The 18890-nt window shown below is 37.9% G+C and overlaps 1 protein-coding gene and 1 long non-coding RNA gene across 5 annotated transcripts in view; both read right to left on the reverse strand.

Moving 5' to 3' along the window:
• Window positions 1–18890, reverse strand: part of LOC115224771 (solute carrier family 2, facilitated glucose transporter member 3-like) — an 89096-nt gene that overhangs the window by 24406 nt on the left and 45800 nt on the right. For 3 of the 4 annotated variants that reach the window (XM_036513582.1, XM_036513583.1, XM_036513584.1), the window contains one exon: window positions 3173–3292. In XM_036513582.1, coding sequence (XP_036369475.1) covers window positions 3173–3292 — 120 coding nt within the window. Of the gene's footprint in view, window positions 1–3172; window positions 3293–10482; window positions 10607–18890 lie in introns of all 4 variants that reach the window. The other variant, XM_036513585.1, reaches the window with a different exon arrangement.
• LOC118767994 lies at window positions 7702–9711 on the reverse strand. The gene is made up of 2 exons (XR_005003914.1): window positions 9641–9711; window positions 7702–8598 (listed from the first exon to the last, which is right to left on the reverse strand). It is a non-coding gene; the product is annotated as an uncharacterized LOC118767994 (long non-coding RNA).

The following is an 18890-nucleotide window of genomic DNA, read 5'->3' on the forward strand; positions in this document are numbered from 1 at the left end:
AAAGAGATTACACTGGGTGTGCTTATTCAGTAAAAGAATTTTTTTCTTTTTTTATGGTATTTTATTTAAAATTTCATGAATAATTGTATTTTATAAATAACAGGTTTAGCAAGAATTTTTTATTTTTTCTCCTGTTTATGAAATGAAACCATATCAGTTAATAGTTAGCTTCAATACAGCTATTTAATATATATTATGTAACTTAAAAGATTTTCCCCATTTCTGTATTAAACAATACGGTTTTGGGGGGTTCAAGGTGAAAGCTCATTCTACATAACTGTAAACTGATACTACCCAAAGGATCAACATACAAACAGGCACCGCCCACAGGCGTGTGTGAATGAGAAAAGGACTGTGTTATAATGGTTTCTAATTTTGGCACAAGGTCAGCAATTTGAGGAGAGGGTGAAAATCAATTACATCAACCCCCAGTGCTCAACTGCTACTTGATCTATCGACCCTGAAATGATGAAAGCAAAGTTGACCTCAGTGGTACTTGAACCCAGACCCTAAGGACAGACAAAATACCACTTTGCACAATATGCTAACAACTCAGCCACCTCACTGCCTTAGTAGTAGTAGTAATAATAATAATAATAATAATAATAATAATAATAATAATAATAATGATAATAATAAATAATAATAATAATAATTAATAATAATAATAATAATAATAATAATAATAATAATAATAATAATAATAATATGCTCTGTCACAGTACCAGGCAGTGGCTCTCATGGCTTCTGATCTTAACTGATTGGAGGTGTTATCATATACATTGTTTTGTCTTGGCATAAAAGATGGGCTACAGCAAATATTCTGCTCAATTCCACAGATTTGCTTGTCAGTTGTTTGAAATTAACCAGCTGAGCATGTCCCTTAGTGGCTGACAATATGTGCATCTCTGATCACGAGCAGAAGTAGTGGGGGAGCGTCATAGCCGTGTGTTGAGAGGTTTGAATAATTCACCTCTGGAAACATGGCTGTTTCGTTCAACATCCTTAAACAACTCTTATTCAAGGACCATTTGAGTAGGACAGGCTATTCGACCCGAAGAAAATTCTAACTGGGCCCCACCTGCATTGTGGATCTTGTATGAGCTTTGTCAAGGGTGAGTAAGTTCTTGTGGGTGAAAGATTGTCTGACCCTTGTACTGGAATAGAAAACTAGTATTTTGTCCCACAGTTTCAGGGAATCTAGAAAATTGGAAAAACCAGTGTAAATTCCAGAATAATAAGGGAACGCAAGGGTTTGTGTTTGCAGCAGTCACTCAACAAGTTAGCCCTTTTACTATAAAAGTCAGATGTACCCAGCACAAAATTCTAATATTTTTAATGGCAGAAAGCAGTTTTATATACTCATCTGCCTTATGTTGAGAAATGTCATGTTTGAAATTATTTTTTTGTTGAGTTATGTCAACTATATTGAGGCAGTGTGACTTGCACAACATATCAATTCTATTTTTAGTACATATTTAACTTCATTACTGGAATAACAATGAATTTTCATTTTGTGGTTAAAGGTTTAAAGGGCAAATCACTCCTTTCTCAAATCTGTCAAAGGGCAAAAAGTTCCTTTCACTACTCAATGTTATAAGGCAAACAATTTCACCTTTCTCTACTTTGTATTAAGGAACAGATAATTCTCTCTCTTAAAGGGTCAAATAATTCTTTTCATTAATATCTGTTGAAGGGCAAATAACTCCTTTGTGTAACTTTCTTATAGAAGGGTAAACAACTCCCTCTGCATTCCCTGTTAGAAGGCAAACAACTTCCTCTTTTATTCTCTACTGAAGGGCAAACAACTTTCTTACTCACTTGTCCTCCTCTACTCCCTGTTAAAGGGCAAAGAACTCTCTCATACTGATTTTCTACTTTAGGGCAAATATCTATTTTCATTACTTCCTGCCACAGGGCAAACGACTCCCTTATACCTCTCTGTTTCAGGGCAAATAACTCCTTTCTATAACTCTTTTGTAGGAGAGTAAACAACTCCTTTGTTTTCAGTTAAAAGCAACTATCTTAACCGTTCTCAGCTTTCTATTAAAGGGCAAATAACTCTCTCTTCACTCCTTTTTAAAGGGCTAACAACTTTTCCCAACATTATTTTCTGTTTAGGGCAAATATCTTTTTCTTTACTTCCTGCCACAGGGCAAACTATTCACTCATCCTTCACTGTATCTGTTAAAGGGCAAACAACTTTCTCATCGTTTTTTTACTTTCTAGTGAAGGGCAAACAATTTCCTAACCCACTTGTCTTTCTCTGCTAAAGGGCAAACAAAACCCTTGTCTTATTTCTTGTTATTTGTCAAACTGCTCCATCTTTCTTGACTTCCTGTTTAAAGGCATACAATTTGCTCATCTTTCTCCATCGTTTATTGAAGACCAAAAATTCAACAACAATTATACTCCTTGCAACAACTGGAACATTTAAACATTCTAGGAAGTCCAATCCTCCTCTTCCACTTCCTCCTCCTCATCATCATCATTATTTAACTTCCATGTCCAATGCTGGTTTTTGCTGGAGTAATTTGACAAGACCCAAGGAATGCATCATGCTTGAGTGTCTGCTTCTGCATAATTTCTGTGGAAGGATAGTCTTCCTTCCTGCACATACACATGAATATAGACACGGATTTTGAAATGAATAGATGTTTAATGCTTCATTCAGGAGCACAACCCTGTGACAAGAGTACAATTTTTAACGCAAGCTTAGGTCAACAGTTGAAGAACATTAACCTCATAACTACTGAGCAACTACAAATCTCCACATATTTAATTACCAGATGAGCTTAATTTGCAAATTAATCAAAAAGTGTGACTGTTGTTCAGGCATACAACGCTCCGAATGGAGTACAATTTGTACCCATGTCTATTTAGTTGGTAGTATAAGCAGTGCAACTTTATGGCTATTGCGCCTCTAAAATTAGCAAAGAAGGGTTTATTTGGTAATTAGCACAAAGAGGATTATTGCAGCCTGCCAACACAAATGCATGTTTCCTTCCTGGAATGTTGCCCCCCCCCCTGGAATCTCCTCAGCAGTGTCCACACCACTTCACCAATCCCCAAGTTAGATAATGATAATAATAATAATAATAATAATAATCATAATAATAATAATAATAAAATAAAAAAAAAACATTTAGTGAATCATGAAAGTCTGTCTTACCTCAGCCGGAGTGTTGATCACTCCAATGTTATACCCATAGAGGAGGGAATTACCAAATACAGCCACAAACGTACAAAACGCAAGATAGGGGGTCAAACCTGATGACTTTTTCTCCATTTTCTGAAGAAGAAGAAAGAAAAACAAAAACAAATAAGCAATATATAAATTGGTAGACAGATGTGGCAGTGAAAAGGTCGTCTTTGAATGACAGAATTTTGGCAATCAATTTGTGCCTGTATTTACATGTGTGTAAATAAACATACTCCTAGCAATAAGCATGATTGTATGTGTGTGTGTGTGTGTGTGTGTAAATAAACACTTGGAAATGAGCATGTTTGTGTGTGTCAGTGTGTGTGTGTGTGTGTGTGTGAGAGAGAGAGAGACTATGCGTATATATATATATATGTGTGTGTGTATGAGTGTGTAAATAAACAGTTGGAAATGAGCATGCTTGTGTGTGTGTGAGAGAGAGAGAGAGAGAGAGAGGAGAGAGAGAGAGAGAGAGAGACTATGCATATATATATATATATATATATATATATGTGTGTGTGTGTGTGTATACACAATGTGTGTATAAATAAACATACATTTTTCAATGTATGTATGCATGTGTTATAATATTTGTACAAGTGCATATTTCAGTGCATATAAGGGAGAGAGGGTATGCATACATACATCCACACATCCACACAGAAATATGTATATGTGAAGTTATTTGTAAGTGTGTGTGTGTGCATATGAGTGTGTATGTGCACATACATGTATAAATAAAAATACATTTGACAGTGTGTATATGTACATGTATGTGTGTGCAGATTTGAAGAAAAGAGAGAAATGACACCAACACATGTGTGAATGGACGAAACCCAGATTGTGAGTGACCTTAGATTCACCCCTGCCTTCTTAGTACAAACTAAGATCAACAAACATTGATTGCAAGGTCAACAAGGAAGTCTCTAAAGCTAGCACTGCTTTCAGCAGCTTGGAGAGAATGTATGGGAGCATAGGAGAATCAGTCTCACCACTAACTAATGGTCCCCCATATAAAAGAGTTGTGAGAACAACTCTCTTATATGGGTGTGAGTTATGAACAGTCTTTTAAGCCTTTAGATTTCAGATTACTTTGTGGAATGTAATGCTTATTTATTCATATTGCTTTGAATTAATCATGCATTATTTTGTAGTTTCTAGTTTTCAATTATGTAATTCCTTATTTTTAGAATGACATTGTAGGATACCATCCCCAGACAATCTGTAGGTACTCTCCCAGGTGGTACATATTTACAATTAGGTAGACTGTGTCAATCCATTGACTGTATATATATATATATATATGAACAAGGTTGTTGCCAGTGCCGTTGGACTGGCTCCTGTGCAGGTGGCACATAAAAAAACACCATTTGAGTGTAGCCATTACCAGTACCGCCTGACTGGCCCTTGTACCGGTGGCACGTAAGAGCACCCACTACACTCTCGGAGGCTTGGCATTAGGAAGGGCATCCAGCTGTAGAAACTCTGCCAGACCAGAATGTAGCCTGGTGCAGCCATCTGGTTCGCCAGTCCTCAGTCAAATCGTCCAACCCATGCTAGCACGGAAAGTGGACTTTAAACGAACGATGATATATATATATATATATATATATATATATATATATATGTATATTATCTATTAAAGTCAAGAACACTCTCCGTGATTATTAACTTTGTTTAATAAGTGTTCGATTTGAAGGAGAACTGACTCATGGTACCTATTTCAGTCATGTAGACTAAGTACAGCAATTAACACTACTTCCATTCACATAGTACCTATTTTTAAAATTTTCTAAACAGGTTAAAATGAAAGGGAATGGCATTATAAAGGTTTTGGGCACTTTTGCACCATCACTAGGATGAGCAGACGAAATGATTTATCCCTTTAGCATTCATATTTCTTTCTCGAATCTATTACTTAATTATTCACATTGCTTTGAATTAATCACACATCAATGGTGTGTTTGTATATTTTTAGAATGACATTGTAGGGTAGGTGTGAGAGGTTGAATCTGGTTAGTTTTAACATAAAACAAGGAAAATACTAGGCTGGATTAAATGCTGAAGGGTTAAATTAGTGGGGATGGGGATAGGGAAAACTGTTAAATGTTGGCTCTAAGTATGAAATATAATGACAGTGAGAGTAAATTATTTCATAAACCATAAATGCACAAAAACTGATGCAGGCATGGCAGTATATGCAACCCTTTGCCTGTCATGTGTATTACATGTAGTACACAGGACATATTTACCTAGCAGCCATGTATCATGCATGATACACACAACCAATTTTTTTTTCAACTACAAGCACAGGTGTGGCTGTGTGGTAAGAAGCTTGCTTCTCAACCACATGGTTCCGGGTTCAGTCCCACTATGTGGCACTTTGGGCAAGTGTCTTCTACTGTAGCCTCAGGTCAACCAAGGCCTTGTGAATGGATTTGATTGACAGAAACTAAAAGAAGCCCGTCATTAATGTATGTATGTATGTGTGTGTGTGTGTGTGTGTGTGTATGTGTATGTATGCATGCATGTATGTATGTTAAAAAGAAAGTTCTTGGTACAGTATTATATATTTGAGAAAATGAGTAGATTCGGCTTTTTGCGGGAATAACTTTCATTTTAATGATAATAATGTTGTTTACTGTGAGTTACTCTGGTATGAGTTTCAAGCTTCAAATAGCTGTTTTCAAAAAAAAAAAAATGTATGTTTTACTTGTTGCTTAAATAGCAAAAAATATATATAAAAGAATGCAAAAGCATGCATGTATATGAAGAAGGAGAAGGAAGAAAGAAAGCAATGGAAAAAATGAAATAAAGCTAAAATATAAATATAAAAATAAAGATAAAGATAAGTCTAATAGTAATTGAGAACAGAGGTGGATGAAGAGTTAAGTACGTTAAGAATAAAGAATTGGAATATTTTGGAGTGGTCAGTATTGTTGATTTTTCAGAAGATGACCAGAAGATGATTTCAGGTCACCTATTCATTCAGTTCTCACACATAGTATGGTGTGCACATACGTATATATGCACACACACATATGTAATGTGTGTGCGTGTATGTATATTTGTGCATGTGTGTGTAAGCATATATGTGTGTACATGCAATGGTATAAGGGTTAAGAGGCGTGTACGTATATTAGTATATGTTTGTGTGTGTGTACATATAATATAAATATGTGTAATTTGGACCACTGAACTCAACACATTTTTATTTTTCATTCTCTCTCAATTTATTTCCTCTTATTCCTTACTGTCAAAGAGCATAGACTTGAAACATAAAAGACTTTTCCATTTTTCCTGAGTGTCAAACTAATACACTTGCTTGTTGTTCCTACACCTGTCTTCGTCTTTGTTTTTCTATAAATTTGAACTATATATCTAGATATATAATTGAAACATCTTAACCCTTTCATTACTGCATTTATTTTTTAGATGCTCTGTGTTTCTTTCAATTACTTTAAATATAGCAAAGAATTTAGTAAAATAACTTAGCTATCATTCAGCTAGTGTTAGGAACATAAATTGTGACTAAGGTTTGGTGGAAGATTTTAATTCAAAAATTATGTAAACAGAGCCGGTTTCAGCCGGGTTGGTAACAAAAGGGTTAAGAAGCTTTTTAAAAATTTCTTCCACTCAGATCTTCATGACAACGAACAGAGCATCGGATGAGTTAGCAATGGAGGTTTTCAGTTCAAATCACATAACTTCAAACACCAATAATTTCTTTATTATTAATTAGTAAAAAAAAAATCAATGTGGGTTTCATCAGCAGCATGCGAAGTATATCAAAACTACATTTTTTGAAAAGAATCTTGTGACAGTTTGAAATACTTCAAGAGGTTGGAAGAACCTTAACAAGATCCTGTATTTGTTTTTCTTTCACTTTTGTTATTCCGTAAGAAATTTTCAGCCTTGTTAAATTTCTTCCAACCACTTGAAGTATTTGAAATTTTCATCAGGTTATTTTCAAAAATGTAATTTTTATGTATTTTTGTATGCTGGTGACAAACTCTAAATGCTTGTAACTTCTTTGTTATGAATTTTGGGGGTAGGGGTAATCAACACAATTTTCGTAATCAGCATGCAAAACTGTATCAAAGCTACATTTTTAAAAACTAATCTGGTGAACATTTCTATTCACCAGAGCTGTTCTTCACTTCTGCTCCAGAGCGTGGGCTGCGGGGTCATTCCGAAAAGCTCTATCTACGACAATTTCATCTCAGTCGAAGGAGAGGGGCTTTCGGTTGCGGATCCGTGAAATAAGCTGCCGGACGAGATAGTGAAGATGCCGACGACCGCTCGGTTCAAAGTCTCTCTTGACTAGAAATGGCCTGAACTCTTTGTATGACCACCCTCCCTGTACATAACTCCTTGTCCCCCTACATGGCCTTGCTTTTGCTTTGTGAGCCAATAAAAATTGAACTGAATTGAATTTGAAATATCAGGCTGAGTAAAAAGTAAGCAGTGTTTTGAAACATGAAATTCATCACAATACATTTCAAAAATGCGGAAATTTTATTCATCAAAGTAAGTACCATTACAATGAACACAGTTTTACCAACGAGTTACGAGTTTATTTATTCTGGTAACAGAAAAATCTGGAGTTCCGGAGCTGATGCACTCTTTGAATGCACTTTCAGCATCAGTTTGATTTTGAATTCCTTCTCTTGGAAGAAACCATCAAGGTGCTTGAAAAAGTGGTAGTCGGTAGGAGAAAGGTATGTGGAATAAGCTGGATAGGGAATAAATTCGTAGCCAAGTTCCTTCAACCTCTGGAGCGTCATTAGTGAAACATATGGTCAAGCATTGTCATGAAGAACGATTGGCTCTCTTCTGTTGACCAGTCTGGGACAGAGTAGCAGCAGTTTTTCATTCATTTTGTTAATTTCATGGCAATATGTTTCTGCAGTAATGGTTTTTCCGGGTTTTAGGAAGTTATAATGGATGTGTCCAGCCGTACATCACCAAACAATCACCATAACCTTCTTTTTGAAGAGCTCGCATTTAAGGAAGGTCTCCAGTGCTTAATTTTGGTCCAACCACTGCCAAGAACGTTTTTTATTATTGTACAGAATCCAATTTTCATCGCAAATTACAATACAGTCGAGAAATGGATTGGTCTGGTTACGGAGAAGTGACAAGCAAATTTCATATCTGCACATTTTCTGAATTTCATTCAAATCATTTGTAGAGTTTTTAAAAATTTTCAGATCACATGCAAATGGTTACAGGCAGTTTTCTGGCTAACTTGAAGTTCTTTTGCCAGTTCTCAAGTGGTTTTATCTGGATCTTTTTCAATGACAGTCTTTAATTGATTGTCATCGATGACATATGGGCGTCTGCTATGCTCATGATCTTCAAGGCTCAGGTCTCCATTGCGAAATTGTTTAACCCTTTCGTTACCAAACCGCCCAAAGCCGCCCGAATTTACCTATTCATATTTAAATGAGAATATCAGAGCAAATCTCTTCAGTACATTCGTGAAAACACGTATTATACTTCGTAAACAGTTCAACTACAGTTTTGTACAATAATCGAAGTGTAATTTTAATTCCGTGAATTTTGGGAGATTTTTTTCCGAAATTTGTTCCTATTGTGTTTTCAAAATTTGTAATTCTGACAAAAAATGGATACGAATTTCATTATATCAAGCAGCGAGTCAGAATTCGAAGGATTTTCTACTGAAGACCTTCATAAATCTAACTCTATGACTGAAAAAAAAAAGCACATGGTATTTGATAATGAATTTGATGTTTCATTTTCCGAAAGGGAAAACAGTGAATCTGAGATCTCCGATAGCGATAAAGAAAACGAATTGGCACCTGAATGGAGTGAAAATTTAAAAACTGTTTCTTTCGGTGATTTTTCTGCAGAAACTGGACCAAGCCACAGACTTTCCCAGAAGGGTAAAGCCTTAGGCTATTTCTATTTACTTTTTCGAATGAGCCTATTTGAAATCATTACAGCGAAAACGAACCGTTACGCTAAACGTAAACAAAACGAAAGAAAGGATAGTTTGTTATTTCCCACAACCTTAAATGAAATTAAGGCCTATTTTGCCATAAATATTATTATGGGTATCAGAAAGTTACCCAGAATAACAAATTCTATCGTAAAATTTTGTTGTATACCCAATTGAATATTAGCTAATATTTTCTATAGCGATGTTTGAACAAAATTTTAATAATTTTATATATTGTTGAATTTACCCGTATCTACCTGCAAATAGAGTCACTTTGTGACAAAAATTATAGTATAGAATTGGTTGAGAATATTTCATTAAATTATCTTCCAAAAATCAGATTAATATATCGATAAATAAAAAAATTATAGTTGTTTAATGAAACCAGACTAAATTTATGATTACGTTAGAAATTAATTGAAACACATAAGGGGTGTAATTTGGTCAGAAATATAGTAACGAAAGGGTTAAACTATTTTCAAGCTGACCACTCACTGGTCATTTCCTCACCAAACGTTTCATTGATATCGTGAGCAGTTTCAGCCGCTTTATGTCCTTTTATTTTGAAGTTGAATAACAAAATTGCTCGAATATGTTTTGACAGTTCCATTTCAGATGATTGCGACAACAATGAATAAAATATCAATGTTAATTTATTGATGCATTTGGGTAAGTCTATGTCTGTATTATCAGACAATTGCAAAAAATTTTTTTTTAAATTTAAAGCACTGCAAAAATTTCGTACGAATTCTTCATGGTTCAAAACGTTGCTTACTTTTTACTCAACCTGATACTTCAAGTGGTGAGAAGAAATTTAAGATCCAAAACGAAAGAAAGAGCAGGTTAAGAAAAATAAAAGAAATGGTGATTGGTGTGTGTATGGTGGATATGAAGAAGAGAATAAGAAATTTGCAAAACGTGAATATTTGAAAAAATTTTTATGCGAATTCTAAGTTTTTTAAAATGTGCAGTGTTATATATATATATATATGTAAAATCAACAATCGCACCCGCGACCTTCGCCCAGCAAAAGCATCATCATCATAATCATCAATACCAATGTTAACAGCGGTCACCACCACCACAACCTCCTATACCCTTACCATCAGCAACAACAACTCTATTGTCATGTTACATGTCAACACCGAGTGAATGAAAGGCAAAGAGAAGAGCAAGCAAGGTCGCTGGTAATGTGCTGAGAGACAGAAAAAGAGAAAGAACGAGAGAGAGAGAGAGAGAGAGAGATTATATGGCAATGAGAGAGGGAGCAGTGCTCCCTACCCCGTTCAGGTAAATATTATAGTATCTCGCTCACCTGTTTTTCTTTTGGTTTTTAATATATTAAGGTATACAGTTGCATATAAGTTATATAATGAGTTGAAAAAACTTCGATTAACTGAGATTATCCATTCAAACTCTCCCAAAGTATTTTTTAAAATCTATAAGAAATAATAAACAAAAAATAAGGGAGATAACTTCAGTGTTGTCAGCTAATTCCAAAGTTTTAGAATATAAAACGCGATGCAAGAGTTTTGGATGTTGACTAGAACCAGCCAGAGAAAGAAAGAGACAGACAGACAGACAGATAATGAGAGACGGATAGAGAAGGGGTGAAATAAATAAATTGAAAGAGAGGAGAGGGGGAATAATGTTGGCAACAGTAACATTTTTTCATGGCTTACTCAAAGAACTAGATTCTACCAAAGTTTGGAACAGCAGAGATCTAAACAAAATACGCTGTTAAAAATGCCGTGCTATTTTTATTACATTTTCCAGCACAATATTTCTCAATATATATATATGTATATATATATACACATACATATACTTTATTATTAAAGCTGCAAAAACACCACAAAAAAAGCTGCTTCTCAGAGTTTCAGATTCCCCAAAATTGCCCGACGAACAGAAACGTGAAACTCTGAGTAGCAGATTTTTGTGATGTTTTTGTAGCTTTAGTGATAAAGCATATTACTACTCTACCTTCGGCATTCGAGTACTACCCCCCCCCCCACCTTGCTTCACATTTATGTGCTTATTCGGGTGTGTATATATAATATAATATAATATTATATATATATATATATATATATATATATATATATATATATATATATATATATATATACCGGAGTAAACACATAAATGTGAAACAAGGTGGAAAAAAGAGTACTCAAATACCAGTGGTAGAGTAATATGCTTTATTTAAAGCAGCAGAAAATTCAACAAAACCTGTTACTCTGAGTTTCACGTTGCCGTTCGTCGGACAGTTTTTGCTAGTATATATATATATAATGTACGTACATACATCTATAGAATTATGTATGTATAAAGATTTATTTACGTCAAGTTATAAAAGCAATTTTACATTAAGCAGAAAAATTACCCAATACTTTTTGTAGAGTATATATTTATTAATTTTTAGGAAGTGTTGACAGTGACTACGAAGTTTCGGCCTGATTAACCTTAATCGGATATGCATATATATATATATATATGTGTGTGTGGTGTGTGTGTGTGTGTGTGTGTATAATATATATACACACGTGTGTATGTATTTTCTTCGTTTATATGTGAAGACTGTAAGTCTAAGAATTTTTCAATCTTTTCCGGCCATACTCCACTCTCTCTTCAAATATATTTGTGTGCGTAAATGTACTAATTACTACCACAAGCAAACACTTAAGCACTTAGGCAAGGAGGAACTACACCCATCACTACACACATACAAACATACTTACACATGCATACAATCATACACGCATACCTTTATATATATATGCATCTCTTCTCCCCCCACAAAACTGAGCAGAATCTAGAGCGACTAGTAGTGCTTTGTATCGGGAAAATGTATTTATTGGTAAACTTCGAAGTTTGAAATTCGTATGTCATAAGGAGAGGAGCTTCCTACGCCATCATATACGAAGAGAGGGCTTAAGTTTTTCTTTGCATTGCAACCACGAATGTTTTAGCAACGAAGAGGCGTTGCATCTGCGCATGCGTGGGTGAAGAAGTGAGAGTGTGAGGGAAGGAGTAAGAGAGAGAGAGGGAGGAGAATGAGAAAAATTGTGGGATGTAATAGACGAGATAATGGAATGAGAAACTTGAACGAAAAGAAAAGTATTTTTGTTGGTCAGGTGCGCAATAGATCATCTTTATTTTTATCTACCGACCGATCGACCTACATACATGCATACCTATCGACCTACCTACCTAACGAAATAATAATAATAATAATAATAATTGTGTACAGTGCTCAGGTGCACTACAACTCATCTAAAGTGTATATATAATCAGGTGTAGTTTCGACGGATTTCGGGAAGCATGAGGGCCTTAAAGGATGCAGTGTCATGGCAGTCAACAACTGATGCAGGCAGTTTATTCCACGCTTCAGCAACCCTGAGCGTGAAAAAATGTTTCCGAAAGTCATGGGAGCTGTGCTGTTTTCTGACTTTGTAGGCATGTCCACGTGTGTTAGACACATGGAGATCAAAAAGGTGTTCAGTGTTGTTGTTGGTGAGGTGGTTGATAACCTTGTGGGTGTTTACCAAGTCCGTCGCTAGACGCCGGAGCTTCAGTGAATCCATGCCCAGGGAAACAAGGCGCTCAGAATATGGTAGGTGTCTGATGAAGGGTATGCGTTTGGTTGCACGTCTCTGGACAGATTCCAGGAGGTCAATGTTCTGAGCAAGATAGGGATTCCAAACTGATGATGCGAATTCCAAGTGTGGTCGTACCATAGCTGTATACAGTTTTAAATAGATGGCTGGAGAGCAGCTAACAAAAGTCTTGCTGAGTGACGCCAAGACACCCTCGGCCTTCTTGACAATTTTAGAGATATGCTTTGTCCAACGCAAATCACTGCTGACAGTGATGCCTAGGTCACGCTCGCAAGAGGATTTCTTGATATCAGTGTTGTGGAGGGAGTATGTGGACGCAGGGTTTTTTCTCCCAAAATGCATGGTGGTACACTTGTCCACAGCCAGTTTCAGTTGCCAGTCTGTGATCCATTGCTGCATTGTGTCTAGGTCTGATTGCAGGAAAGAGTTGTAGACATCAGGATCAGTCCTCTTGATTTCAAGGTACAGCTTGATGTCGTCTGCATATTTCAATACTGTGGCATTCTTTAATTGGCATCTATGTCATTAATGTATGCCACAAACAGGAGGGGACCAAGGACAGATCCCTGTGGTACACCCGATGACATCTCATATGGTGTAGAGTGCTGTCCTAGAACTGTGACTACCTCCTTTCGGCTGAGGATGAAGGATTTCAACCAGTTAAAAAGGTCATCCCCCACACCCATTGCAGAGAGTTTCACCATAAGCCTTTTGTGTGGCACAGAGTTGAAAGCCTTAGCAAAGTCAAGGTAGACAACATCCACCCATGAGCCACTGTCAGTGATCTGAGTAATGTCGAACATCAGTTCCCTAAAACAGGAGTTGGAAATTTAGCGATGAAGAAACCCACTGAAAAATTTCCCGAATGAGGAAAATCCAGAATAAGAGACTGTTTGCCAAACTTTGGAATCAGAGAATGGCCGACTGCCTGCAGAAGAATTGGTGCAGGTTTCCTGGTGAATGTTGTTAGGGAAACTGGTATGATACTAACTTCGGTACCTGTATCGATAAGGAAGCAGATAGCTATGGAACGGTCGTTAATGAAGAAACAGAAGAAGGGTAGGGGTGCCTACCGAATTTTCGGCGGTACCAACAACTCGAATCTAGAGTTTATGTAACACTGGGGCTTCGGGTAACGCCGGGATCGCTAATTGCCGCATTCAAGTCGGTTGCGAAGTGACAAAACTTGAATTCGTGTCGTCAGTGTTTCAATCTGCACAGTTTGCTGTCACTGGGGATCGTAGGTTCGCTATTTCTGAGCTATCGCAGTACGAAGCAAAGGAGTTCGTGGAACGTATGGTCGGTGTTATTTGAGCCACGATCTAACTGCCAATTCAATAATTGTAAACTCCTTGGTACATGCAAGGATGACAAGATCACTGAAAAGTCGTCGCTACAGAAATAGTTTAAGTATTTCGGTTTGAAGTACTTTGTCTCACAGGAATTGCTTCATTCGTTCTCAGGAGCTGCGATTGTTTTGACTTTTTTTTGCCACCGACTTCTTCTATTAAGAGTTGATGAAGTCGTTTCTGCTCTAAAATGAAGACGCGTTTAATGAGTTCTTTCGGTAGAGTGTTGTACGAGATAGTTTTCGGTGGAGCCCTTATCGAACCTCTGACCTCCACGATGTCTTCTACCGGAAATGAACGATATGTGCCTTTCGTGTAGCATCACTGACGATCCGGTTCGCAACGAACCGTGCTTCGGTGTGTACAAACCATAGAGCAAGGCCATGCGTCCAGAATGGTGGTATTTGTAAGTAAGCGCTGACTGAGTAGGTACAATATATGCAGATGAAGAAGGCGTTAATATTTCGAGCACTGCGTGAGAGATGGATACACTCGAATGTTCGTAGAAAGTTTGTCATATATTCTTATGATGGATCTATGTCGTACGACAGTGAGAATTACCTGCTCCTGAATTAATGTGTAAGCGGCTGAATATTCCACAGGTATGTGCACCCTCGACGTACCTTGATACCGGTAGAGTCAGCTTGAAAGTCTGTGTGACAAGGCTCATCTTTTGATTATAACCTTCTCTGGACAGGGCCCACACGGACTGCCGCTTTCTCTGCACACGGGTCACTTAGTCTGCCGCCTTCTCTACATAAGGGCCACCCGGACTACCGCCTTCTCTCTACAGAGGCCATCCGGACTTCTGCCTTCTCTACACAGGGGTCTCCCGGACTGCCGCCTTCTTTGCACAGGGGCCACCCACATTGCCGCTTTCTCTGCACAGGGGCCACACGGACTGCCGCCTTCTCTTCATGTGGACCACCCGGACTACCGCCTTCTCTCCACAGGGCCCACACGGACTCCCGCCTTCTCTGCACAGAAGCCACCCGAACTGCAGCCTTCTTCGCACCGGGGCCACACGGACTCCCACCTTCTCTGCACATCGCCATCTGGACTCCGGCCTTCGCCATGAACAGGAATTAATCTTCTCCCTTTATTCCTCTGCTCCTTATGATCTCAATACGCCACTTCTCTTCATCTAACACCAACCCCCACACAAATTCCCAAACACCTCCCACCTTCAAATGCCCTTCTCTGCCACACCTCACCACTATACAAACACCCATATACGCTGTTCAGCTCAGTACTGACATCACACACCCACAGACACACCTTCCCACTCCCTACACACTAGCACCCAACACGTCCCAGTACCCACACCTACAACCATGCACACTCACATGCATTCACACACACACTAGCACCCAATGCCTGTCAACCCCTAACTCCCGTCACCCCTATCCTACCTCCCTGACCCTATCCCACTTCACACTATGCATTCGACCACAATATACAGTATTCACCCCAAAAAGCACACACAATTCCTGAACACAGACAGTACACACATACGCACGCGCGCATAAACACACAACTTTCGCACACAAATATGCACACTATAAGGTCCACACACCAAACGTACATCACTCCACACATACAGGCCCATGCGTTTGCACACACACACACACACACAACATCAGTACATGAAACTGCACATCACTCCACAAAATGTACGCACTAGGTGACTTATACGCACACTCATATAATTTTAAGCTGGCCAACACATACATGCTCACGCGCTCACCCCCAATCACACGTACACACCACTCTCTTTTACACACGCGCTTGCGCACCCTAGTTCGGCCTAGTCACCGTTATTATGTCCCTTTCACTAAGCCTCTTTCTTCCGGCTATTTCATTATGTTGAATCGTTATTCCCTACACATTTTTTCCTCTCTCCGTTTTTTTCGTCCTCTCTGTGTTTTTTTTCCTGTCGAAGAGCGTAGGCTCGAAACGTTAAAGACTTTTACATTCTTCCCGAGCGTTAAATTTGAAACGCCCCCGCCCAATGGACGGTGCTGAGTTGTCAAACATTTAAACCACATTTTCTCAAAACAACTTGTCCGACTGTCCCATAGGCCTCCCCTTTGATAAACACTGATTTAATCTAAACTTGAGACACCAACAAGACAGATTTCGACTGATGTACTTGCGCGTACAAATTCACGTTCCCACGGCTTTATCGATTGCATTCTCACCTGGAATTGATTTTTGTAATGTTTTTAAGACTTATATACGCCTTGATACCGTCGGTATCTACATATCAAATTTGAGCGCAATCGGATGGAGGATGCCCGAGATCCTAGAAGACACACACACGCACACACACACACAGAACGGATTTTATATAATATACATACATCCTACATATATATATATATATATATATATATATATATATTATATATATATATATATTTTTCCACTCCGTTAGTTTGCGGTTCGGCAAAAAGAGACCTATGGAATATATACCAAGCTTTAAAAAAAAATAAAGGTACCGACATCGTTTCGTGCGACTAAAGATTCTTCATTGCTGTGCTCTAGCATGACCGAAGGCTAAAGACTGAAACGAATAAAAGATAAGAGACCGTCACGGCGGTTGTGGCCTTCGTCATCGTTATCATTATCCTCATCATCGCCTTTCGCCTCCAGATTATCACCAATAGCAACAACAACAACGACAACAACGCAAAATTCATTAAGTTTCAGTGATCTGATGGTGTGTCTGGGGTTAGATATAAGCATAAGAACTGAGGGAATGTATGACCAATGACGTTCTTCCCACCGTGACCATCCTGTCATTTTTTCAAGACGTTAGGGCGTGATTTGAGGGGTAATTTTGTAGCTATTTCCCGCAAAGTGAACGACTACGTTGTGGCTTCTTCGGTCAAGGTTTTACGTAAAGCCGAAGCGCAGTAAACACACACACGTACACAAATACATCAGATATATATATATATACATACACACGTGTTTATATATATACACACATATATACATACATCAGATACATATACAATAGCACGTGGTTATATATATATACACAGACAAAATAACGTACGTGGACATATAAGCCCTTACACACGTAATGACCTCTTCTCCACACCAATACCTCTTTCTCTCTCATACATACATACATACACACACATATGCACACTGTATACACAGTTGTGCGTGTGTTTACCAATCGCAACCTCGTTCGAACAGTCAGTCAATAACCTTAATTCATCAGTCGTCTTTGAGAAGTTTCAAGGACGCGCGCACACGCACATACACACACACAGGTAGCTAACGAATGGTGGTGGCGGCGGTTACAGTGACGTAGGCGGCTATATGACGCACGAGTGTGTAGTGATGATGAAAATGATGACGACGATGATGATGATGATGAGGGTGTTCGTGATGATGACGACGGATATAATTGCCATGGTTTTCACGTTCTTTAGCCCCAGGTCAGATTTAACAACAGTAGACGCATCGTCTACGACGTAACAACAGATACATACTATATATATATATATATGTATATATGTGTATATATATATGTATATGTGTGTATATATATATGTGTATATATATGTATATATGTGTATATATATATATATATATATGTGTGTGTGTGTGTGTGTATATATATATGTATGTATATGTGTATGTATGTATATATATGTATGTATATGTGTATGTATGTATATATATATATATATATATATATATATATATATATATATACGGAGATGTACTCGCATAGCAAGTAATTTGATCTGAGATCGTGTGCTGAACGAAAACAATTGCAGCGTGGAAGGTGTTTGTAAGCCATTTAAGAAACACACAAAAGCCGTTCGATTCACTTCAACATTTAAGTTTAATTTGCCAAAATATTTTCGTCGCTAAAATCCGCGACCTGTTCAGACAAAAATCCGGCTTTTGTGTGTTTCTTAAATGGCTTACAAACACCTTCCACGCTGCAATTGTGTGTATAGTTAATCCAAACAAGAAAACACAACAACGCAAGGACGTGGAACAAATATAGTATTATTGGACGCTCAGGAAAGAAGGGAAGAAGGAGGGTTAAACATTCCGAGCGGAGCTCTTCGTCGGAAACATAGGAGAAGGAAAGATCCCGAGAAGTGAAGACAGAGGGAAAAAAATCGCCAACGATACACACGAGGTCATATATATATATATATATATAAATATCTATCTATACCTACAGAAGTGTGCTGCCCTCCACCGACTTCGTTACCTCGTAATTTACAGAAAAATGGAAATTTCTGCCAGTATGTTTCAGATGACGCTGATTGCGATCATATTGGAATTGAATGTGAAAAGTTTTTTCCCGAGGGTGCGGTGTGGAGTTTCGACATGCTGTACTACGTGGTATTCTTACCGGAATCTCTGATATGAACACTTTAGAATGTTTGGGTATCAATCTGAGGACAGTGCAGAGGATTCGGAACGTGTTGGATGAATCTAATGGTGATTACGACGGTACAGCAGTTCGGATAAGAAAAGAACTCCTGAATTTGTTGGTGAGATCCAGGCCATGGTTGACAACGATCCCTCCAAGTCAATCAGGTCCATCGCCAGGGACATAGGAGTGTCTGAGTTTCTTATCAGGCAGGTAGTACATGAAGACATTCGGCATTCCTTATACAAGATGAGAAAGGGCCAGTTTTTATCCCAAGCCACCGAGGACAATTTTATAATATTAAGTATATTGAGTATCCATCACGGCTGGTCTTACCAAT

Source organism: Octopus sinensis, linkage group LG26, assembly GCF_006345805.1.
Source record: "Octopus sinensis linkage group LG26, ASM634580v1, whole genome shotgun sequence".
Taxonomy (NCBI): Eukaryota; Metazoa; Mollusca; class Cephalopoda; order Octopoda; family Octopodidae; genus Octopus; species Octopus sinensis.